This window comes from Cimex lectularius, unplaced genomic scaffold (assembly GCF_000648675.2).
Source record: "Cimex lectularius strain Harlan isolate CLEC.00 unplaced genomic scaffold, Clec_2.1 scaffold42, whole genome shotgun sequence".
In the NCBI taxonomy this organism is placed as follows: domain Eukaryota; kingdom Metazoa; phylum Arthropoda; class Insecta; order Hemiptera; family Cimicidae; genus Cimex; species Cimex lectularius.
The window spans coordinates 667,872-686,986 of record NW_019392754.1 but is presented as its reverse complement, the minus strand read 5'-3'; the positions used below and the strand labels follow the sequence as shown (position 1 = coordinate 686,986).

Genomic DNA, 19,115 nt, shown 5'->3' with positions numbered 1-19,115 from the left:
TCGCTAATTGCTTAATTGCTAATGCTAATTAATTAATTTGATTCTTATTGTTCAAACAACAAACAGATCTTGGCAAAATGCTCTTTGTAGTACCTTTGTTTATTCAATCCAATTTAGGATATAATAATGATCAAAGTGAAAATCGTAACCGTTTGAAACGATACTCGCACAAGTAGCAAAACGCGTTATGGTGGTGTGGCGTGTGGAAAACAATTGTTTATTGTTTGAACACTGGCTAGAGACAAACCCACCCCCATTGTCATAACACGGACGTCTGAAGTAAGCCGCAGCTTCGCTTCCCTTATGTGTATTTGGACGGGGCTTAATGCCACATGGCAAAAGTTTTTGTTCCGCCCGATTTATAATACAAAAGACAAAAGGATCTTAGGAATTCATAATACAAATGTAGCCCGAATAGAATTATTATTTTAAACAGACTTTAGATAATCCCACCGATAAATTTCATTTTACTTTTTCCATTTTCTATTTCCACCCGAGTAATTTCAGTACAACTTTAACCGTGTTTTCTCAAACGGGACTTTTTGAGAATTCAACATTGAAATTCAAGACGCTATGTAAACTTGGAAAATAGTCAAATCCAGTTGTCCTGTTAGTGAAATTGTTCTGTAAACTTTCATCTAAAACTCTCAAAGAACAAGGGACAGCTTTTACTTCCTCAAAGGGAATTTTCCATATATGACAACTAACCTAATTTTATTAAGATAAAATCTTATTATTCAGTAAGAGAAAAAAAGAAGCTCCTATTTCATTTATCTGAGGTTTCGGAAAATTTAATTTTCTTTATCAGGGCAAAGAAAGTCAGTACTGTCAAAGTTTGTCTGGACTGATTTTTTCAAAACTCCTCAAATATCCATTTTTTTCACTCTTAGTATTTACTAGAATCATATAACTGTGAAAATATAATATTTATTGTTTTGGACGTTTATCTACCTGCAGCAAATTAAGTTTGTATGATGGTATGGTATAGTATGGGAGAAAAGGATACTAGGAAGCGGGGTTTGTATTCCCCAGGTACTGCAGCCTTCTGGCTTATTGTACCTTCCTAGTTCCTTAGGCCAGTCAATAGACTCAATCTTTCTTTTTAGAAGTATCAGATCATTGACTGTTGCTGCTGCAGTTTGATTCCCTAGGTTTTTTCCTTACGTTAGGTTAAACCTCCATTGAGCTGTTGCTTCGCATTCGAAGATGATGTGAGTGGCTGTTTCCTCATCCTCAATACACAATCTGCAGATGGGATCATCGTTGTATATACCCATGTTGTGTAGATGTTTTCTCAGATGTCAGTGACCGGTTAGTAGTCCTACCACTCCTCTGAGTTTGCCCTCTCCAATTGCAGAAGTGATTTTGCCAATCTCGGTGAAGGTTGTTTCATCATAAGTTTACTATATCTAGCACCACTCGAGTTTACCCACTTCTCCTTTTGTTTTGCTTGGATCCATTCTGCGATGGAGGATTCTATATTTCTTTTTGTTATCGCAAGAATAGGTTCAGGGCATATGTATGGTCTTGCAGATCCTCCTCTGGCCTGTCTGTCTGCTTTCTCGTTACCAAAAATTCCTCTGTGCCCGACACTCAAGATATCATCAGGTTGTTGTGTTCCCCCAGGTTTTGGAGATTTTGCATGCATTCGCTGACTAATTTTGATGTGATTCTTTTACATCCTAATGCTTTAAAAGCTGCTTGCCTATCTGATCCTATGAGGATTTTTTTGTCAGTGTAACTTCTTTTAAGATTTTCCAGGGCACAAGTATTGATGGCATGCAGCAAATTAAGTTTATATGATAAGATCTTTTTTAGACAACTAACCTAATTTTATTAAGATAAAATCTTATTATTCAGTAAGAGCAAAAAAGTTCCTATTTCATTTATCTAAGGTTTCGGAAAATTTAATTTCTTTATCAGGGCAAACAAAGTTTGCCTGGACTGATTAAAAAAAAAAATCCTAGTTCCAAAAAAGATCCTTTTGACTCTTAGTATTTACTAAATCCATATAACTGAGAACATTTAATATTTATTGTTTTGGATGTTTATTGACCTGCAGCAAATTAAGTTTGGGTTATGAGACCTTCTTCAGAACACATACGGAGCAAAAACAACTTTTTGGATTGTGCCGAGCTTTCGGTGTATTATTCTACCATCATCATGGCCTATTTATTAAAAAACGTATTATGTAGTATAGTACTATTTATTAATAAGTTACTTTGTATTTATGTTAATTTGGTTTTTTTAATAGAGGCCCTGATGATGGTGGAAAATTCACCCGAAGCTCGGCACAGCCCAAAAATTGTTTTAGCTCCATATGACCTCTCAAGAATATCTCATCCAAATGTAATGTTTAGCTTTTTAGATGGTAGTTTTCACTTTTCTTTTTCAAAAAATATTTGGGTTAGGGTTGATGGTAAACTGTAATTAACGGATTAGGTTATTAGATATCCTATATATAATGATATTTGTTAACGCCATTTTTCGTGGACTTTGAGCTCGGGGTCAGGCGATGTTAACGCTCGGTCCTCTCCGCTTTACACAGTTCGTTGTTGTCGTTCAAATTTCTATTTTGCCTTCCTTTATTTTTTTCACGCGATCGTCGTGGCGAGATCACCAATCGACAGTGGCTCTTCGATAAAAGTTATCCTGATCCCGATTTTCCTACATCGTCCGCACCCCTGTCTTTCCCCCTTTGACTCATCGTGGAACTTTAACGAGTCTGAATGGTGAGTTTTTTCCTTTTTTTTTTCTTTTTCAATTTTACCTTATTTTTTTATGTTCGTAAAATTACAGTCCACTTGCTCGTTAACAATATTCTAAAAAAATTGTCATTTTTTGTTTTTTGTTTATAGAATGGCAGTTGGAACTGCAGTGACAATGGTTGTCAGAGAGAGGAGGGCGAAATTTGCGATCCACTCACACCCTGTGAAAATGGCCTTTCGTGCCAATACACAAACGCCTTAGCCACGACTGGAAGGTGCAGAGGTAAGTGGAAAATCAGTTGTAACAATTACACCATTCATGCTGAGAAAACAGGTGAAACGTTCCTACTGAAAGGAACCCAGACAAAAAATCTTGGAGCAACATTATAATTTTTTTCCAACCTTTTGATTTTTCCTTACTCAAACTTTTGTGTTGAGCAACGAGGAAAGTAAACTGAAGCCTTAAAAGACGAAATAGAACACTAGCAGCAATCCGCTAGGGTTAGCAGATCCCAGACCGTGCAAGTGGCGGATGTTTTATTGATGAACTAATCGCATACTCATGTTACAAAATCATAACGTTAATTTACAATTATGAATGAAAAGGGGTGGATTTCAAATTTTAGGCTTACTTCAAAGCAATAAGTGAAATCAGTTTTAACTACATTTTTATTTAAAAAAAAAAGAATTATCAAGTGTCAACTGTTATTCCCTCAATAAGATATCACCTGCAAGAGAGACTGTCACAAATTTTTATCAAATAAACATACTTCCGTAAATTTGACGTTTTCACATTCGTATAGCCGGGAGTGGAAATGAAAGAATAATCTTATATGCATCACACTTTCGGAATTTGCCAAAGCCGGTGGGATCCGATGCGAAGGGGGGATTGGAGGGTTTATGCGATGTCTCCAATGTCAGGACGTCGGAAAGAAGGGGCTGCCAATATCTTCGCACCGTATATGTTCCACAAAATGAAAGGCGATTTCTCGGGCATGAAGTTTTTCCCACCCTATTCTTTTTTTTCCATACTCTATCGAATCTTTCAACAGAACGACTCAACTACAGAAAAAACCCCGTGGGTGATGCTAGTTTTTAAATGGATAAATGTCAGAGGAAAATACAGCGGGACCATCGGGAAATCTTGAAGTTGCGTCCCATATGCGCCCCCGGAGCAATACCTATTCGAAATGTCCCACTGTGTTTTACGAACTTCGTTCCGCTCCAGTTCGTCTCTCCCCCCTATTTTTTTTTTTCAAAAGAAAATCGATCCATCATAAATCACCCATTGTTATAATTACATACACTTTTTATACATTATAACCCCATATTTGTATCGTAAATTTATAATAACATCTACAAGTATTAACTCTGATTGGTTATACTAATATAATGATCGAGGTTGTGGTCACTGGGTGTTTTTTTAATCTAAAGAATTTTTGCCAAGCCTTCCACTGTATTTTAAGTCATGCCCAAGGCCTGAATTACAAAAACAATCAAAGCATACATTTCAGGATACTGATAATACAATATTAAATTCTTTTTACAAAACATTTCTTATATATTATACATAAATTAATGATTAATCCACCATTTTACCCCTCATAAAAATAGCTTTACAGTAAAACATAAAAGTCAATAAAACAACAACAATCTTCCTTTTTTTTAAAAAACAACAAAGAACACGTCTAAAAATTAAAAAACTATTTGTTAATAATTAAACATAACTTGTAAATGAAGAAACATACTTATTGTTTTATTTGTATAGTATACTTTCTTTCTTTATAATTATCATAAGTCATACAAGCCTAAAAATCTGGTAATCCTTGATTACCACATTTTAGATCTAAACTCCAGAATGGAAATGGAATTCACGTCTTCTTTGATTGTTACTAAAAAAGATACCGTTGTGATGAAAACCAGCACAACTGAAAATTTTTATTTAATTGATTAATGGATAAAATAAAACTCGAGTGTTACGTGACTATAAATATTTTTCTATTTTCTACGCTTTGGACTAATTGGCTCTTCCTCAGCAGCCCTTGTAGGCATTTCCTCACTCTAAGCCTCCATACCACGGATAATTTGATTAGTGACATGCGATACCAAAAAATATTTGATACTGGTATCGAAAGAAATATTCAATACTACTCAACTATCGACAGAAATTATTCGATACTAATGAGTACTTACACATATGAGTACTTTTTCCTTTATTCATAACTGATGAACTTACTATTGTGGACTTCGTTTAAATCAAGAAATTGCAGTTTTGTTTTTTTATAAGGATTTTTTCATACAGACGTAGGTAAGAACAAGGAAAATCTGTCAACACGTTTGAACATAATTGATATTTCAATCTTATCGTTATCGAGTTTTGAGAAAATTGATCAACGGGTGTTCGCTTTTAAAATGTTTGAAAAGATAAGACGTATTCCCACCGTATTCCCTAGAGTTTACAAGACGCCGAGGATTCAGTTTTCATAGTAAAATAACCCCATGACTTAATTTTGGGACGTGACATGATTAGCTACCTACCTGCGAGAAGGAAGGCGAACAATTTTTAGGGAGTTGAAGACAAAAAAAAAATTTATAAGAAATTTGTGAAATTGAAAGTGCAGGAAAGAATTATGAGTTATCAGAATTATCAGCAGAGTTACCAACCACCAATTAAAAACCTCGATTAAATTTATTGACACACGCCGCTAATAGGCGCTCTTAATAGTAACTAGTCAACTCCCAGTTTGATGAGAGGTAAGTTTCGAACGGAAAATAACAAGTCAATATTACTTTAACACGCGAAGAAAAATCTATTCGATTATATTTTCCGATACTACAAAAAGTATTCGATACAGTACTTGTATCGAATGACAATATTCGATACCAAAATTAATCGGTATCGAAAGAAATTACTCGAAACTTTACTCATATCGATTGGTATCGCACGTCACTATATTTGATATTATCAACGTAAAAATATGTATTGTATTTCTTAATAGATAAAGATAGTTATTCAGATATCGTGAGATGTAGGTTTCAGAAAAACATTTTCTTTATCGTGCCAACGTTTCGATCTTTATTGAGATCATCTTCAGGGCCTGGGATTTACAAACATTGTTTAGATTTAACAAATACATTTAGGATGTGGAAAAGTGAATTTATACAATGAAAAATATATTTTATATTCAAACAAAGTATTTCTATTTACTCAAAGTGTTTGTCTTCTGTGTAATTGGACCATCCTAAATATATTTGTTAAATTTGTTAAATGTAAACATTGTTTGTAAATCCCAGACCCTGAAGATGATCTCAATAAAAGATCGAAACGTTCGCACGATAAAGAAAATGTTTTTCTGAAATCTACATCACACCCGACCGCATCTCACGATATCTGAATAACTATCGATTAATGGTCACTAATCTCTTCACATAGATAAAGATGTTAAGAGAATTACAGTTAATGATTATTTTGATCTGTCAGAGACATTTCGCCATCTTCAGTGTGATTTCTGTGATTGGTTGACTAAAATGATCGAAAACGACCAAATTACATGTTCTGCAAAGCCCTGACCACTCGTGGTAAATCTCACAATATTAAGGTTGTTTAGGTTTTCGCGTGGTGACAGAAATATTTAAACAAGAGCACAACAGTGACAACTCGAATTTTTTGTATGGGGCCATATCAAGTCAATTTATACCAACTCCCACCGATGTAACTAATCAACGGAGTTAGGACAATCGCTAGAATTCAATCATCGTTTTAGTTGTGTCGAAAAAGCCGAGGCTAGATTCATCTCTTTATGGGAGGAAATCATGTCTTAATTCTCGCGGTTAAATAGCTTTCCATGTAACCTACCCCAGCCTTTCCAGTAGTTTCTTAGAAAAGTCTGTTCAGTCACGTATTTCAGTTCAGTCTCGTGATAAAAAGAAAAAAGAAACACCCTCCCACGTTCAATCATCTTAAGAACTGTAATGTTTGTTAGGCGAGATTTACATTGTAAGATAAATTAACCTTGTAAGTCTTAACCTTGCAAGCATATTTCAAGTGCAGCTTGCAAATGGTGTTTCTTTCTAAAGAAATCTAGGAACGTTTCTTCTAGGAGAGAGAAGCTTTTTTTTAAAATAAAATGTCTTTAAACTTTTTCCACTTCTTCAACCGTCGATCTCATAAGCATAAGTAAGGATAACTCGGCGTGCACCGCTTAACACCCATATCTTGACAATTGGTACTCAAAATCTCAACAGAGGCCGTCATTATGAATTAATAGCAATGTTGGTTGAGGTTGCTTTTTCTTTCAAGTGCTTCCCCACCGACAATCTTGAAGATATTGTAGCTCCTAGATGTGGAGCTTTCGAATTTGTACAGACAGTAAGGTTTATGTGTTAATAACACAAGACGGTAGAAACCATCCCACAATCACATAATTGACGAAATTAGAAGATGTTTGAGAACTAAGGCAGGAGAAAATCACGTACTCACATGCCACTAATGTACATAGAACAGACAAATAGGCGAAAAATGGCAAAAAATTTGGCCTACAACAAATGTCACAAAGCGATATATATACCGAATATACCAACAAGGATGAAAATCAATGTGACTCATACCTACATGATGCAATGGCTATACGGTCATGGAAATGGTGGCGACCAAACATGGAGACAATTTGTTTGTTGTGCGATCAACCAGCTTTCATACGATGTTGATTGGGATTCGGGTTGTGGTCTTCAAACATCTACAGAGACATAGGGACATAATCATTTAGACAGTTATAAATTGTATAAATAGTTATAAAATATCAGTTTTTTGTTACTTACACATACAAAGTCAAATCGTAAACACATTGCACATTCCACGATATGTATACAAACAAACTATATACATATATAATAAATAAATAAATAAATAAAGACCTCTTCTTAACATTCTCTTACATATATAGGCATTTTTTAAAAACCAGTAACAATTACTTTGTTACAGGCGTTTTGACTAGAAAATTGTGTTTATCACGTTATCTGGTGAGAGGTTCCCCACACTATCAACTAATGATAACAATCATTTCCCACAATTTTTAAAAACAAGATCTTTTCTAATACATTGGTAATTCTATGTTATCACAGCCTGTTATAATATATAAATAAATAAATAAATAGATAAATAAATATGTACACAAGTATTGTTACGATCTTTTGGCAGAGACCTTATCTTTTTCTAGGATCCCACTGTACATCACACTTAAATTATTCAGATCTGTTTTTAAATTACAGGCCATGTTGTCCTGATGAATAGATATCATTTCCCTCANAGAAATCGTGAGATGCGGTCTGGTGTGATGTAGGTTTCAGAAAAACATTTTCTTTATCGTGCCAACGTTTCGATCTTTATTGAGATCATCTTCAGGGCTCAAAGATTTGTCTTCTGTGTAATTGTGTCATTCTTGCGTGTCGTGTCGAGAGTGCCTACATCACACCAGACCGCATCTCACGATTTCTAAATAAATATCGATTAACGGTCACTAATCACCACACACCTGTGTATGACTTTTCGACATTGATCAAATTCCACATGTAACCTGGCTTATAACTTATACATCATCAGATTTTCTATTTATTTAATTTTTAAAAAGGTCATTTAATATAAGGATCAATTGATTAATGAATTTTTTTATTAGAAATATTTAACCAACGTAGTAACGGCCATTTGTCACATTTCAAACGTTAAGCTTGGAGAAAAATGTCGGTTCTCGGCGAGAGACTTTGGATATTGCTGTCTGTCACTTATCGGCAATGTTCAGTTAAAGGTCTCCCAACCTTGGTATTCTGGGATCGTCCGAGCCTAGGGACAACTTGTCAAAACGCGCCATCAAATCGAGAGACCACTTTTCAAAAAAATCGACACTTCCAGACAAGAAAATGCGAAAGTTATTATTACTATTATTATTTTAATCGTGGTAACCTAGAAGTAGAATTTAATAGTGTAATTACCGACTCTGAGAGATGTTAGAGCTAATCTGGCGAACCGAGTTCAAAACTAAAGTTGTTTCGAAACTTCAAGCCAGCTTTAATTCCTCTCTAATACAAAGAGAACTATTTTTAAAAATTCAATTTCTCCATTTATTTATGCATTACGTACTTTGCAAATGAATATTTTTTATACAACTGGCATAAAAAGTTCACGATAAGACTGTAATAATAAAGATATTACTGCCCTGTTGTCGAGTAGTTAAGTGATATTATGTACGGTTCTATGGCTACATAAAAACGTTTTATCCCTGCCTTGATTGAAAACTGTAATTGAACCCTAAAAACGCAATAGTTTTGTATTAATTAAAAAATTCGTAAAAGTATAAATATGTACAAAAAATAAAAAATAGAAGGGAAAACGTCAGTTGCTGTGAAATCCAAAAGAAAAGTGTCGACTATCAGCATTATTTATGCCTGAGTGTATTTTAAAGGTTTAGTGAACTCATGAAAAGAACTTAATCAACGAGAAGTTTCTCCTGCTTCAATGAGGGTGTGTTATTGTATTTACGGTTTTACGTTGACGTTTTCCTTACTCCGTCTGTTCCCGAACAATTGTATTCGTCTCGAGGGTTTTATTCATCTTTATTGAGTTTACTGTTGTTATGAGATAAGAGTCTTTGCTGATACAAAAAAGCAGGATGGAACAAGAGCATTTTGAACATGCTGAAAAGTTTTAAGCAAGCTAGCACAGTGAAAGTATTTCTATTTGTAATAGAAAAGATAAATGGTAGAGTGATTGTGTAGTTCAGTCTTTTTAAAAAGATAGTTCCTACTCACAGTTAGTTCAAGAACACTTGCCTAAATTGAACAAATTTTCGGAATTTAAGGACCATCTAAAAGAAACAAAACACAATTCCAATTTAAAGTCTTACATAGTTTCAACAAAGGGAGGGAACTAGATTGGTTTGAGAAATTTGAAATTAAAAAATGTAAAACTGAACNAAATAAATAAGAATAAAAAAATATATAAAAAAATTCACTAATTTATAATTAATTTCTTACAGTATTTATTAATATAATATTTATTTGTGTTATAATTGACGCATTTCGCACATGATCGCTTTTTATTAATATTATCGTTAATTTACTAGTTTATTTTTATGGTATCATTTTGATTTTTATCTTTTACTAATTAATAAACATAAACAAAAATAATATAAAATAAAAAACAAATAAATAAATAATATTAATTAATAACTAAAATAATAAAAAATAAAATAAAATAAATCAAAATGAAAATATATTTACAAAAAATTCGCTAATTTATAATCAATTTTTACAGTATTTATTAATGTAATATTTAATTGTGTAACGCATTTCGCACTTTTCGCAAATAAAACTAACAAAAATAACAAAAATAAATTTTTAAAAATAAAACTAAAATAAAAAACAAATAAATTAATAAAATAACGAGGGTATTTCAGCTACTAGGTTGTTTGAACCCTCATGTTGCCGGTGTTTTTAAAGAAAAGCCCATTCGTAAGTATGTCCGTAAGGTCCCGGGTTCGAATCCAGCGACCCTGCATTCCAACCTTAGAGTGATGAAAGGCATTAAAAACCAGCTTCTCATTGGAACGTCGTGATGGCCGACGGACTGGGGGTTCAGTCTTGCAATTCATGTCAGAGACGTGGTTGTCAAGCTCGTTCAACTGATGATGAGCTGTAGGCTCGAAATCCGGATAGCTGAAAACAACTTACTGAGAGTAGGAACTTTAAAAAGATTTCCATTAGTAATGATTTAATTCGGAATGTATATTTTGTATACTGCAAGGGATATTTTATGTATAATTACTCGAATCATACAATTACTCTTTTGAGGTATGTGAGATAATGGACCTCTAGGATATTTCTTTTCCTTTTGATTTTGACTTGCTTTTCTACTCAGTTTTGGTTTATCTTGTGGCGGCTGACAGGGGCCAAAACAGCCTAAATTGAACGATAACGATTTTAATTAAGATAGTAAAGTCAAATTAACATTTAAATGAATAAAGAATGTGAAATATTGTGTTGAATTCTTTAAGATTAAAATTTACAAGCTATACACTAAAAATTGTGAAGTACCGAAACGAGTCTGACAGATCAAACAAGCTGCCCTGAATTGTGAAATCATCTCAGACATTTTTAAAGAGATGATTGGAAAGGTGGTTAAAAAATTTATCTGATGATAAGTACTCCAAACAATTCTAAAAGGATGGATATCCATAAAAAGAGATGACTTTGGAAAGGTTGTTGTGACTGTGTCTGATGTTTGATGATCAAATTTTTGTTAATATGTCATCCCTAACATCCTCAAAGAATACAGCTGATGTGCTTACGAAAATATTTATTTAATAATGAATAATTCAAAACAATTAAAAAAAGAGGGAAATAAGTTGAAAGTCTATCATAATTAATTCACTATTTTCGTGGTCCGCTTGACCAATTAACACATGACAATTAATTAAGGTTTTTAGTTGAGATGAAAACCTTAATTAATTGTCTATCATAATGATGACAGTTGCGATGTTTGATATTTGATGTCCGAAATTACGAGGGATGTCATCTCGAACCTCTGTTGTAGGTAGAGCTAAGGTGGATTAAAAATTTATCAGGCAATGAATGCTCAAAACGATTTCAAGTGGAGGGAAATAGGAAGGACATCCGTCAAAGGTATGGCTTAGCAAGACCGTAAAGACACTCGTCAGATGCTTGATGATAAGAAATTTGGGGCATATGACTTCTCGTCCATCTACGTCGACATTTTATTTGAACCCTTTTGAAAAGCTATTTAGATGATTGTCGGATAAGAAGTATGGAAAATATGTCATTTCGAATATATTTACAGTTGACGCGTTTAAGAAAATTATTTTATCACACGATGAATCCTACAAACCATTTCATAAAGGTCACGACCATCATAATGATGACTTGTCAGGGGCAGTCGGGTTTGTGGTGTGATGTTTCATGTCCAGAATTATAAAGAACCTGCCGTCTTGAAAATATTTAAACAAAACAAAAAATAATTATTTTATCTGACGATGATTCCTACAAACCATTTCATAAAGTTGAACGTTCATCATAATGGTAACTTGTGACAGGCTGCTGAGTTGGTGGTGTAATGTTCACGTCTGAAATTATGGAGAATCTTGAATATATTCAAAGAGTACAAAACAAAACGATTTTATCTGATAATGAATAGTCAAAACTATATCGAAAGAGGATGGACGCCCATCACAGTGGGTTGAGATGTCGGTTTGATTTTTGATGCCAGGAATACATTTCCATCTTGAAGATATTTAAAAAGTACTTAAATACTACTTAAAAATTTACGATACGATGGTCCTCCAAATCATATGATAAAGATTCAAATAAATTTATTATAAACGTAGACTAATGGCTTTGGACAATCTGTAGAGACGGTGATCTGATATTTGATTATCACAATTATGTGAAATATTCACTAATTTACGTGGTCCACTTGAACAATTGATATATTTCAATTAATTAAGGTTTTTAGTTGAGATAAAAAAGTCAGTGTCACGAGCGAGATTCGAACCCACGACCTTCGACTAGATACGCCGCTACTCTACCACTTGACCACTTGAGCTATCGTGACTTCGATCCACTCGGACACTAACTTCCAATCTCAGCAATACCTTTTTTTGATTTTTCCCTCGTTTTTGCCATTTTTTTCCGAGTGGATCGAAGTCACGATAGCTCAAGTGGTAGAGTAGCGGCGTATCTAGCCGAAGGTCGAGGGTTCGAATCCCGTTCGTGACACTGACTTTTTTATCTCAACTAAAAACTTAATTAACTGAAAGATATGTGAAATATGTTATATTGAACATATTTAACGATTTTATCTAACGCACTTAACAAAAATCTGACGGGAAGTTTTCGAGACCATTTCAAAGGATGAAAATAGGATTAGGATATTTGTTCTTCAGATATATATGAAAAACTTTATCCGGAATTCTTTAAACAATATACGTGCTTACAATACACTTTTTTTCTGCCGATCTATACTTCAAACCATTTTATTAAGGATGGAAATTGGATGGACGTCCGTCAAAATGACGGCTCTAGAAAGGCCGTTGAGATGTCAGTTTGGTATTGTACGATCAAAAGTATGGGGAAAATGTTGAAAAAGTTTGAGGGAAAGATGATTGGTAAGGCCTATCCAGAAAAACAAAACAACCAATTAATTTTTTGTTAACAGCAAGAAATATTTTATTCTATTTTATTTCCGAGGAGCAACAAGTTCTTTTCAGTAAGGGGCAAAGGAATATCACCATTGGTATTGCAAATATTTTAAATAAGCAGCTTGTGTAAATGGTAAATTTGCTGAGAGGAAAAGAATTGCTTATTTAAAATTAACGATGATACTTTAACATTACACTTATAATATTTTACACCAAACCAAATATTTGCGTTTCGGATTTTGGTTGTAACAAGCTTCAACCTTAGCCGTCAGATTGGCCGGGAGCGGTGTCTAAATGGGCAAATCATCCGTTTTATAAATCGGGAGATTAGCAACTTTGCACACCCTTTCCGACTGGTGATCGTCCGACCGTTGATGATGAATTGATGACAATCGATCCTGATCAGTTCGAACCATTGTTCAATACGAAAGTGGAAAACATCGAATTGTACGAATCCGGCCAACCGCGCAATATCGATTTGAAATAATGTGAAATTTATGCTGTTTAATGTAAATTAAAGAAATTAGAAATATTATATTCTTTAATAAATAGACTCTATTTTATAAAATGATATGTGAAATTTTCGTTTTGATATCCCATATCTTTATCAACGTGAATAAAATCGACTAATAAATAAGCCATTTATATTTAATGGTCTAATTGACCACATTAATTATTTCAATTAATTTTTCTTTTTATATAACGTCTTGGTTGAATGATGATGGATGAAAAAATCAGTGTTACGAACGGGATTCGAACCCACGGCCTTCGGCAGTATGATACCATATTTGGCCTTAATTCCGGTGAAGTATTTCTGTTCAAAATGTAAAAATACTTTTCAGAGGCTGACGTTTGGTTAACCTCTTCCTAGTCTGTCTTTGATGTGTTTATTGTCCATTGACTTTAAAGTAGTTTCGTTGTGTACTGGTTTGTGATGTTTGTGAGTTATGCTTTGTCACAGTTTTTGCGTAGCGTTTTACGTTCTATGTCCATAGTTTTTTTAGCTTTACTGGGATTGATACATAAAGTTTATTATGCCAGATGAAATTCGTTTAGTGCTATTTTTAATTTGTACGTTTTAAACTTTGTTTATTAGGTCTGTTGAATTTTTAACTGTGTGAGTTGTTTAATTGTGCTACCTACGCAATACCCCACGATCTCATATCTAAAACTTCAATCCACAGATATCACCCGACCACTGAATATGGCGAAATGCCGTACAAAATGATAATGATAGGCAGACCAGGATGAAAGGTGACTTATGAAGCAGTAACTTTTCATAAAGCTGACAAATTTTGATATCCCATATCATTATCAACGTGAATAAAATCGACTAATAAATAATCCATTTATGTTTAGTGGTCTAATTCACCATATTAATAATTTCAATTAATTATTATTTTTATGTAATGTCTTGGTTGAGATGAAAAAGTCTATCACGAGCGGGATTCGAACCCACGAAGCCAAGGTCGTGGGTTCGAATCCCGCTCGTGACACTAACTTTTTCATCTCAACCAATTGATCGAAATAATAAATAATGCCGTGTGTGGCATGTAAGCACATACATTTGTTACATAGATGTTGATAAACGTATAAATATGTTAATTAATTAGCCTTCTTTGATCAAAAGCTTAATGTTAATTAGCAAACGTGCCTATGATTGCATTTTTGTTCATAGTGGGACAAAAGTGTCTAGGGTAGAGAAAATTGAATGCCACGTCGTTGTTACAACCGCATTGCAGTACAGAGCATGTTATATGCACTGAGGGATGCCGTACGAGGAAAATTCTGCTTTCCTCTCGTGTGCAGCTTTCCTCGGGGGCAGTAATGGCTTACATGGCATGTTCTCGTTAGTCTGCAAGACGGAAGTGTTATAGCGGTATTTTATTGTACAAAGCCTGTTGTTTTTATTCGTGATGGTTGAGTAGCTTTTATCGGACTCGACGACGAGGAAAGGTCGTTGAAAAAAAAACTTTTATAGTTTGGATAGAGCAGACTTTAGAGTTCAAAAAGGTTTAAATGACTTCTGGAACAAATTTACGTAAAATCCTCTTTAAAGTTGTGACTGATTAACATTTAAATAAGACTTAAATATTTAGCTTTTAACGTCATATCTTAACTAATATCAACCCTATTTCCGGCGTATTTTTTTTTACCATGCCCTGCTCTTCTTTAATTTTTAACATTTTAATTTTTTGAATAGAAAAAAGGAGAAAACAACATCAAACTAAATCACCATTGTTAAAAAACAACAGAGTAATCGTATTAACTTAGAATCAATATCTAATAGATTTGATTTGGGCAGTCGCCAACTGGAACAAGAGTTAATTATTATTCACACACCCCGTAATTAATCAATTGATACAATTCGACGTTAAGAATTTAACTCAGGCTAAGATTGTTCGTAATTGGTTCAAATATCAGGCTATCAGTTGGTTGTTTCTGGCTAACTTACGAAAAGAAATAATTCAGCGACAGTTGGAATTATTTAGTCAATCCGTCCACTCGAATGAACAAACAAGGAAAGCCTTTGGCCGTCGGATTTCAAATTAGTCTGCGTTTGCGAATTGACTAACGCCAATTTTGCTTAGTTTATTTTGAAAAATAAATTAAATAATTTGTTTTTCTAATTCACACATAAGAACATTAATTAGTTAACGTTTATGAGTTATTAAACGCATGAAGATTTTTACTAATACTAATACATTTTTCTCTAATGATAGGTTGAAAAATTCCAAGATCTCCGTGGTTGAAAGCTTTTATTCAATTTAGTAAATTACAATTAATTAAGGTTTTTAGTTCAGATAAAAAAGTAAATGGCACGAGCGGGATTCGAACCTACGATCTTCGACTAGATACGCCGCTGCTCTACCACTTGAGCTATCGTGACCTCGATCCACTCGGACTTCCCATCTCAACCCCACCTTTTGAATTTTCCCTCCTTTTTGCCATTTTTCAAATGCCGTGTAATCGGATTGGATTCTGGACGACAATTGAAATGGCCACGGAGTGCTTTAGTTAAGTGTGCTTCATATTAATTCTTTAAATTCACTAATTTCGTGGTCCGCTTGACCAATTAAATCATTACAATTAATTAAGGTTTTTAGTTGAGATGAAAAAAGGTTAATGGCACGAGCGGTACTCGAACCCACGATCTTCGGCTAGAAACGCCGCTGCTCTACCACTTGAGCTATCGTGACCTCGATCTACTCGGACATCTACTTCCCATCTCAACCCCACCTTATGAGTTTGAAAAATGGCAAAAAGGAGGGAAAACGATAGCTCAAGTGGTATCGGCGTATCAAGCCGAAGATCGTGGGTTCAAATCCCACTCATGCCATTGCCTTTTTTAAAATCTCAACTAAAAACCTTAATTAAATGTAATGATTTAATTGGTCAAGCGGACCACGAAATTAGTGAATTTAAATAAAAGTAAAGCAATACTACAGAAGAAAATCGAATAAATAGTAATAATAAAAGCTAACAAAATAAAGAGATATTGTAAAACATTAATAATTTAAGTGATGGACTAGCTCGAATCTGTAAGTCCAAGCATGGCGAACAAATCTGATGAGTGGACGTCACAGACGGCCATCATTTAACATTGCTATGAGTGCGGGTCTGGTCAGCCTCGCCAGGCCAACGTGCAGGTCTCGAATCTTTGCCAGAATCGAACATTCGGCGACAAAATGAAATTTATTTTCCACCGCTCTGGAATTACATAGAGGGCACAATTCAACTACTTTTTCCATCCATGGAGTGTAATTTAAGAATAGCAACTCGCACCTCAATTTAAACAGCCAGCGGAGCTCTCTAAGCGATAGACCACACGACCGGTCCGCAATCAGGCTGCATATGCCAGCACAATGATCAAGTTCCGGATATAATGTAAAACGGGAGGGGACTACAGCTTTTTTCTGAAGCTCCTCATGGTGTGAGATTTCATTTTACTTAATAAGGTGGCCAACTGGCCACTCCATAATGACGTCTTCCACAGTCAATCATATCTCTGAGCCAGATCGATCCAATTCCTAAACCAGAAAGTTTTGGCTTTTATTATTTCCAAGGCAGAGATTCTTGGCAATCTATGAGGAGGTAACCTCAACATCCTTAGGCAGTAATCAAAGCGTNGACCCCCTCGGGCACTAACTTCCCATCTCAAACCCGCCTTTTGAATTTTCCCTCCTTTTTGCCATTTTTCAAATGTCGTGTAATCGGATTGGATTCTCGGCGACAAATGAAATGGCCACGGAGAGCTTTAGCGAAGTATAGTTCATTTTAAATCATTAATAAATCACATGGACGTTTCGGGCTCCTGGCCCATCATCAGAAATTAAACAATAGAAATCTCATGGTATAATTCACAATCTGAAGACACACCCATCAGTAATTTCCAATTTTTTAAATAAAAGTATTTATACCTGGACTGTGCCAATGATACATAAATATTATTTTTCCATCCCCTTATTTGTTGATGGGAATGCCATCAAAATATATGTTTCTATTACAGTTTTAACAAATTTTTGACGACATAAGGGGATGGAAAAATAATATATATGTATCATTGGCCTAGTCCAGCTATAAATACTTTTATTTAAAAAATTAGAAATTACTGATGGGTGTGCCTTCATATTGTGAATTATACCATGAGATTTCTCTATGTTTAGTTGTTGATGATGGGCCAGGAGCCCAAAACGTCCATGTAATTTACTAAATTGAATAAAAGTTTTCAACCACAGAGATCATGGAATTTTTCAACCTATCAATAGAGAAGATATGAGTCGTGGAGTTGGTAATATATAAAATAGGATAATACATTTTTATTCAAAGTATTCAAGATCAAGAAAAATTTCAAAACGCATGAATTTGAAAGGTTCTTATATTTGGAAAATAAATAGATATCAACATTTTTGCAAGTTTATATTATTACACCACTCGAAAAGGAATGTAAAATCTATTATTTTTATCCAATGAATTGTACGCTATTGACATAATTCAATCTCGGGTTTGTCCTCACAAAATATTTATTGAAGCGACACAATGAATTTGGGATTGCAACCAAAAGCTCTGACCCTTCATCTCAAATGAAATAGAAACAGAAACCGAGTGAAAAACAAATTAATTCGATTTCATTGCAAAATTATCGCAAGCGTTAGTTTAAAAAATAACATTATTTTTATTATATCAATGTTTAAGAGTTTGTTTAGAAGGAATTATCAATAACCTGCAGCTTATGATGTCTACAACATTTAAATAATGTATGTAGATAAATAGGACTGAAAGATCCAGGTAAGATTTATAAAATGCTAACTTTAAAATTTTTTTAAAATGTTTTCATGAATCATTTTATCCTCGGGATATAATGCGATCCAACCCATTCTGCTCAAAAATTTAATGACTAAATTTCACTAATCTGGCATTATGTGTCATACATTCCTGAGACCTAAAAACTTGCTTACTTTATCCATCGGATCTTATAAAAAGCTTTCAGCTTAATGAAGAGCTCAAGATAATTATAGAAATTGTACAATAGACCAGTATTGGCCGAGACTCAGTCTCCCTCAATTTTAACTGAAACAAATACAATGTAATGATACTAGTTGACATTCAAAAGCACTAAAGGAATTCCTGTACGCTTTCTATATAGAGCCAAGTCATGAAACCCTACAATTAAGTGAGACACATCGAACAACATTTCTTCACAAGCTGGACACAGAAGAAGGAAATATTTTTTATTCTTGAGCTTTGGGCCCCCTTCACTATCAAACAAAATTAGTATTAAAATAGATATTTAAATGCATTAATCAAATAATAAATGAAACCTGCTAAATTAAATAAGGGGGCACAAAATTAACCGAAATTAAACATACTAAGGCTCATAAAATTAACCAAGGAGAAGAAAGAGGAAGGACAGCAGATAATCAGAAAGGAAATGGTTGGGGCACTGAATGAGGGAGGGAACTCCAGAAATTCCACACCCCATAAGAGTGCACGTAGTACAAAAGTACGTGTTAATGTGTCAACCTCGCATGTCTTATTCTTAATCGAGTGAGGATGCTCCCGCTTCTAAGATTAAGTCCTCATAGTTTACCCATCTATCCACATTCCGGAATATCAATCTCTTGTTTAACCTCTTTTACACACGAATCACCTATGGTAGTGGAAAATTATCATATAAGCAGAGTAATACAACATATTTCTG

At 34.1% G+C, this 19,115-nt stretch overlaps 1 protein-coding gene across 1 annotated transcript in view; it reads left to right on the top strand.

The window, feature by feature from the left end:
• The window catches only part of LOC106673880 (protein CYR61), a 310,348-nt gene that overhangs the window by 194,867 nt on the left and 96,366 nt on the right, over positions 1-19,115 (top strand). The window contains exon 4 of the mRNA XM_014406253.2: positions 2,859-2,991. Within this exon, the coding sequence (XP_014261739.1) occupies positions 2,859-2,991 (133 nt within the window). The remainder of the gene's footprint in view (positions 1-2,858; positions 2,992-19,115) is intronic.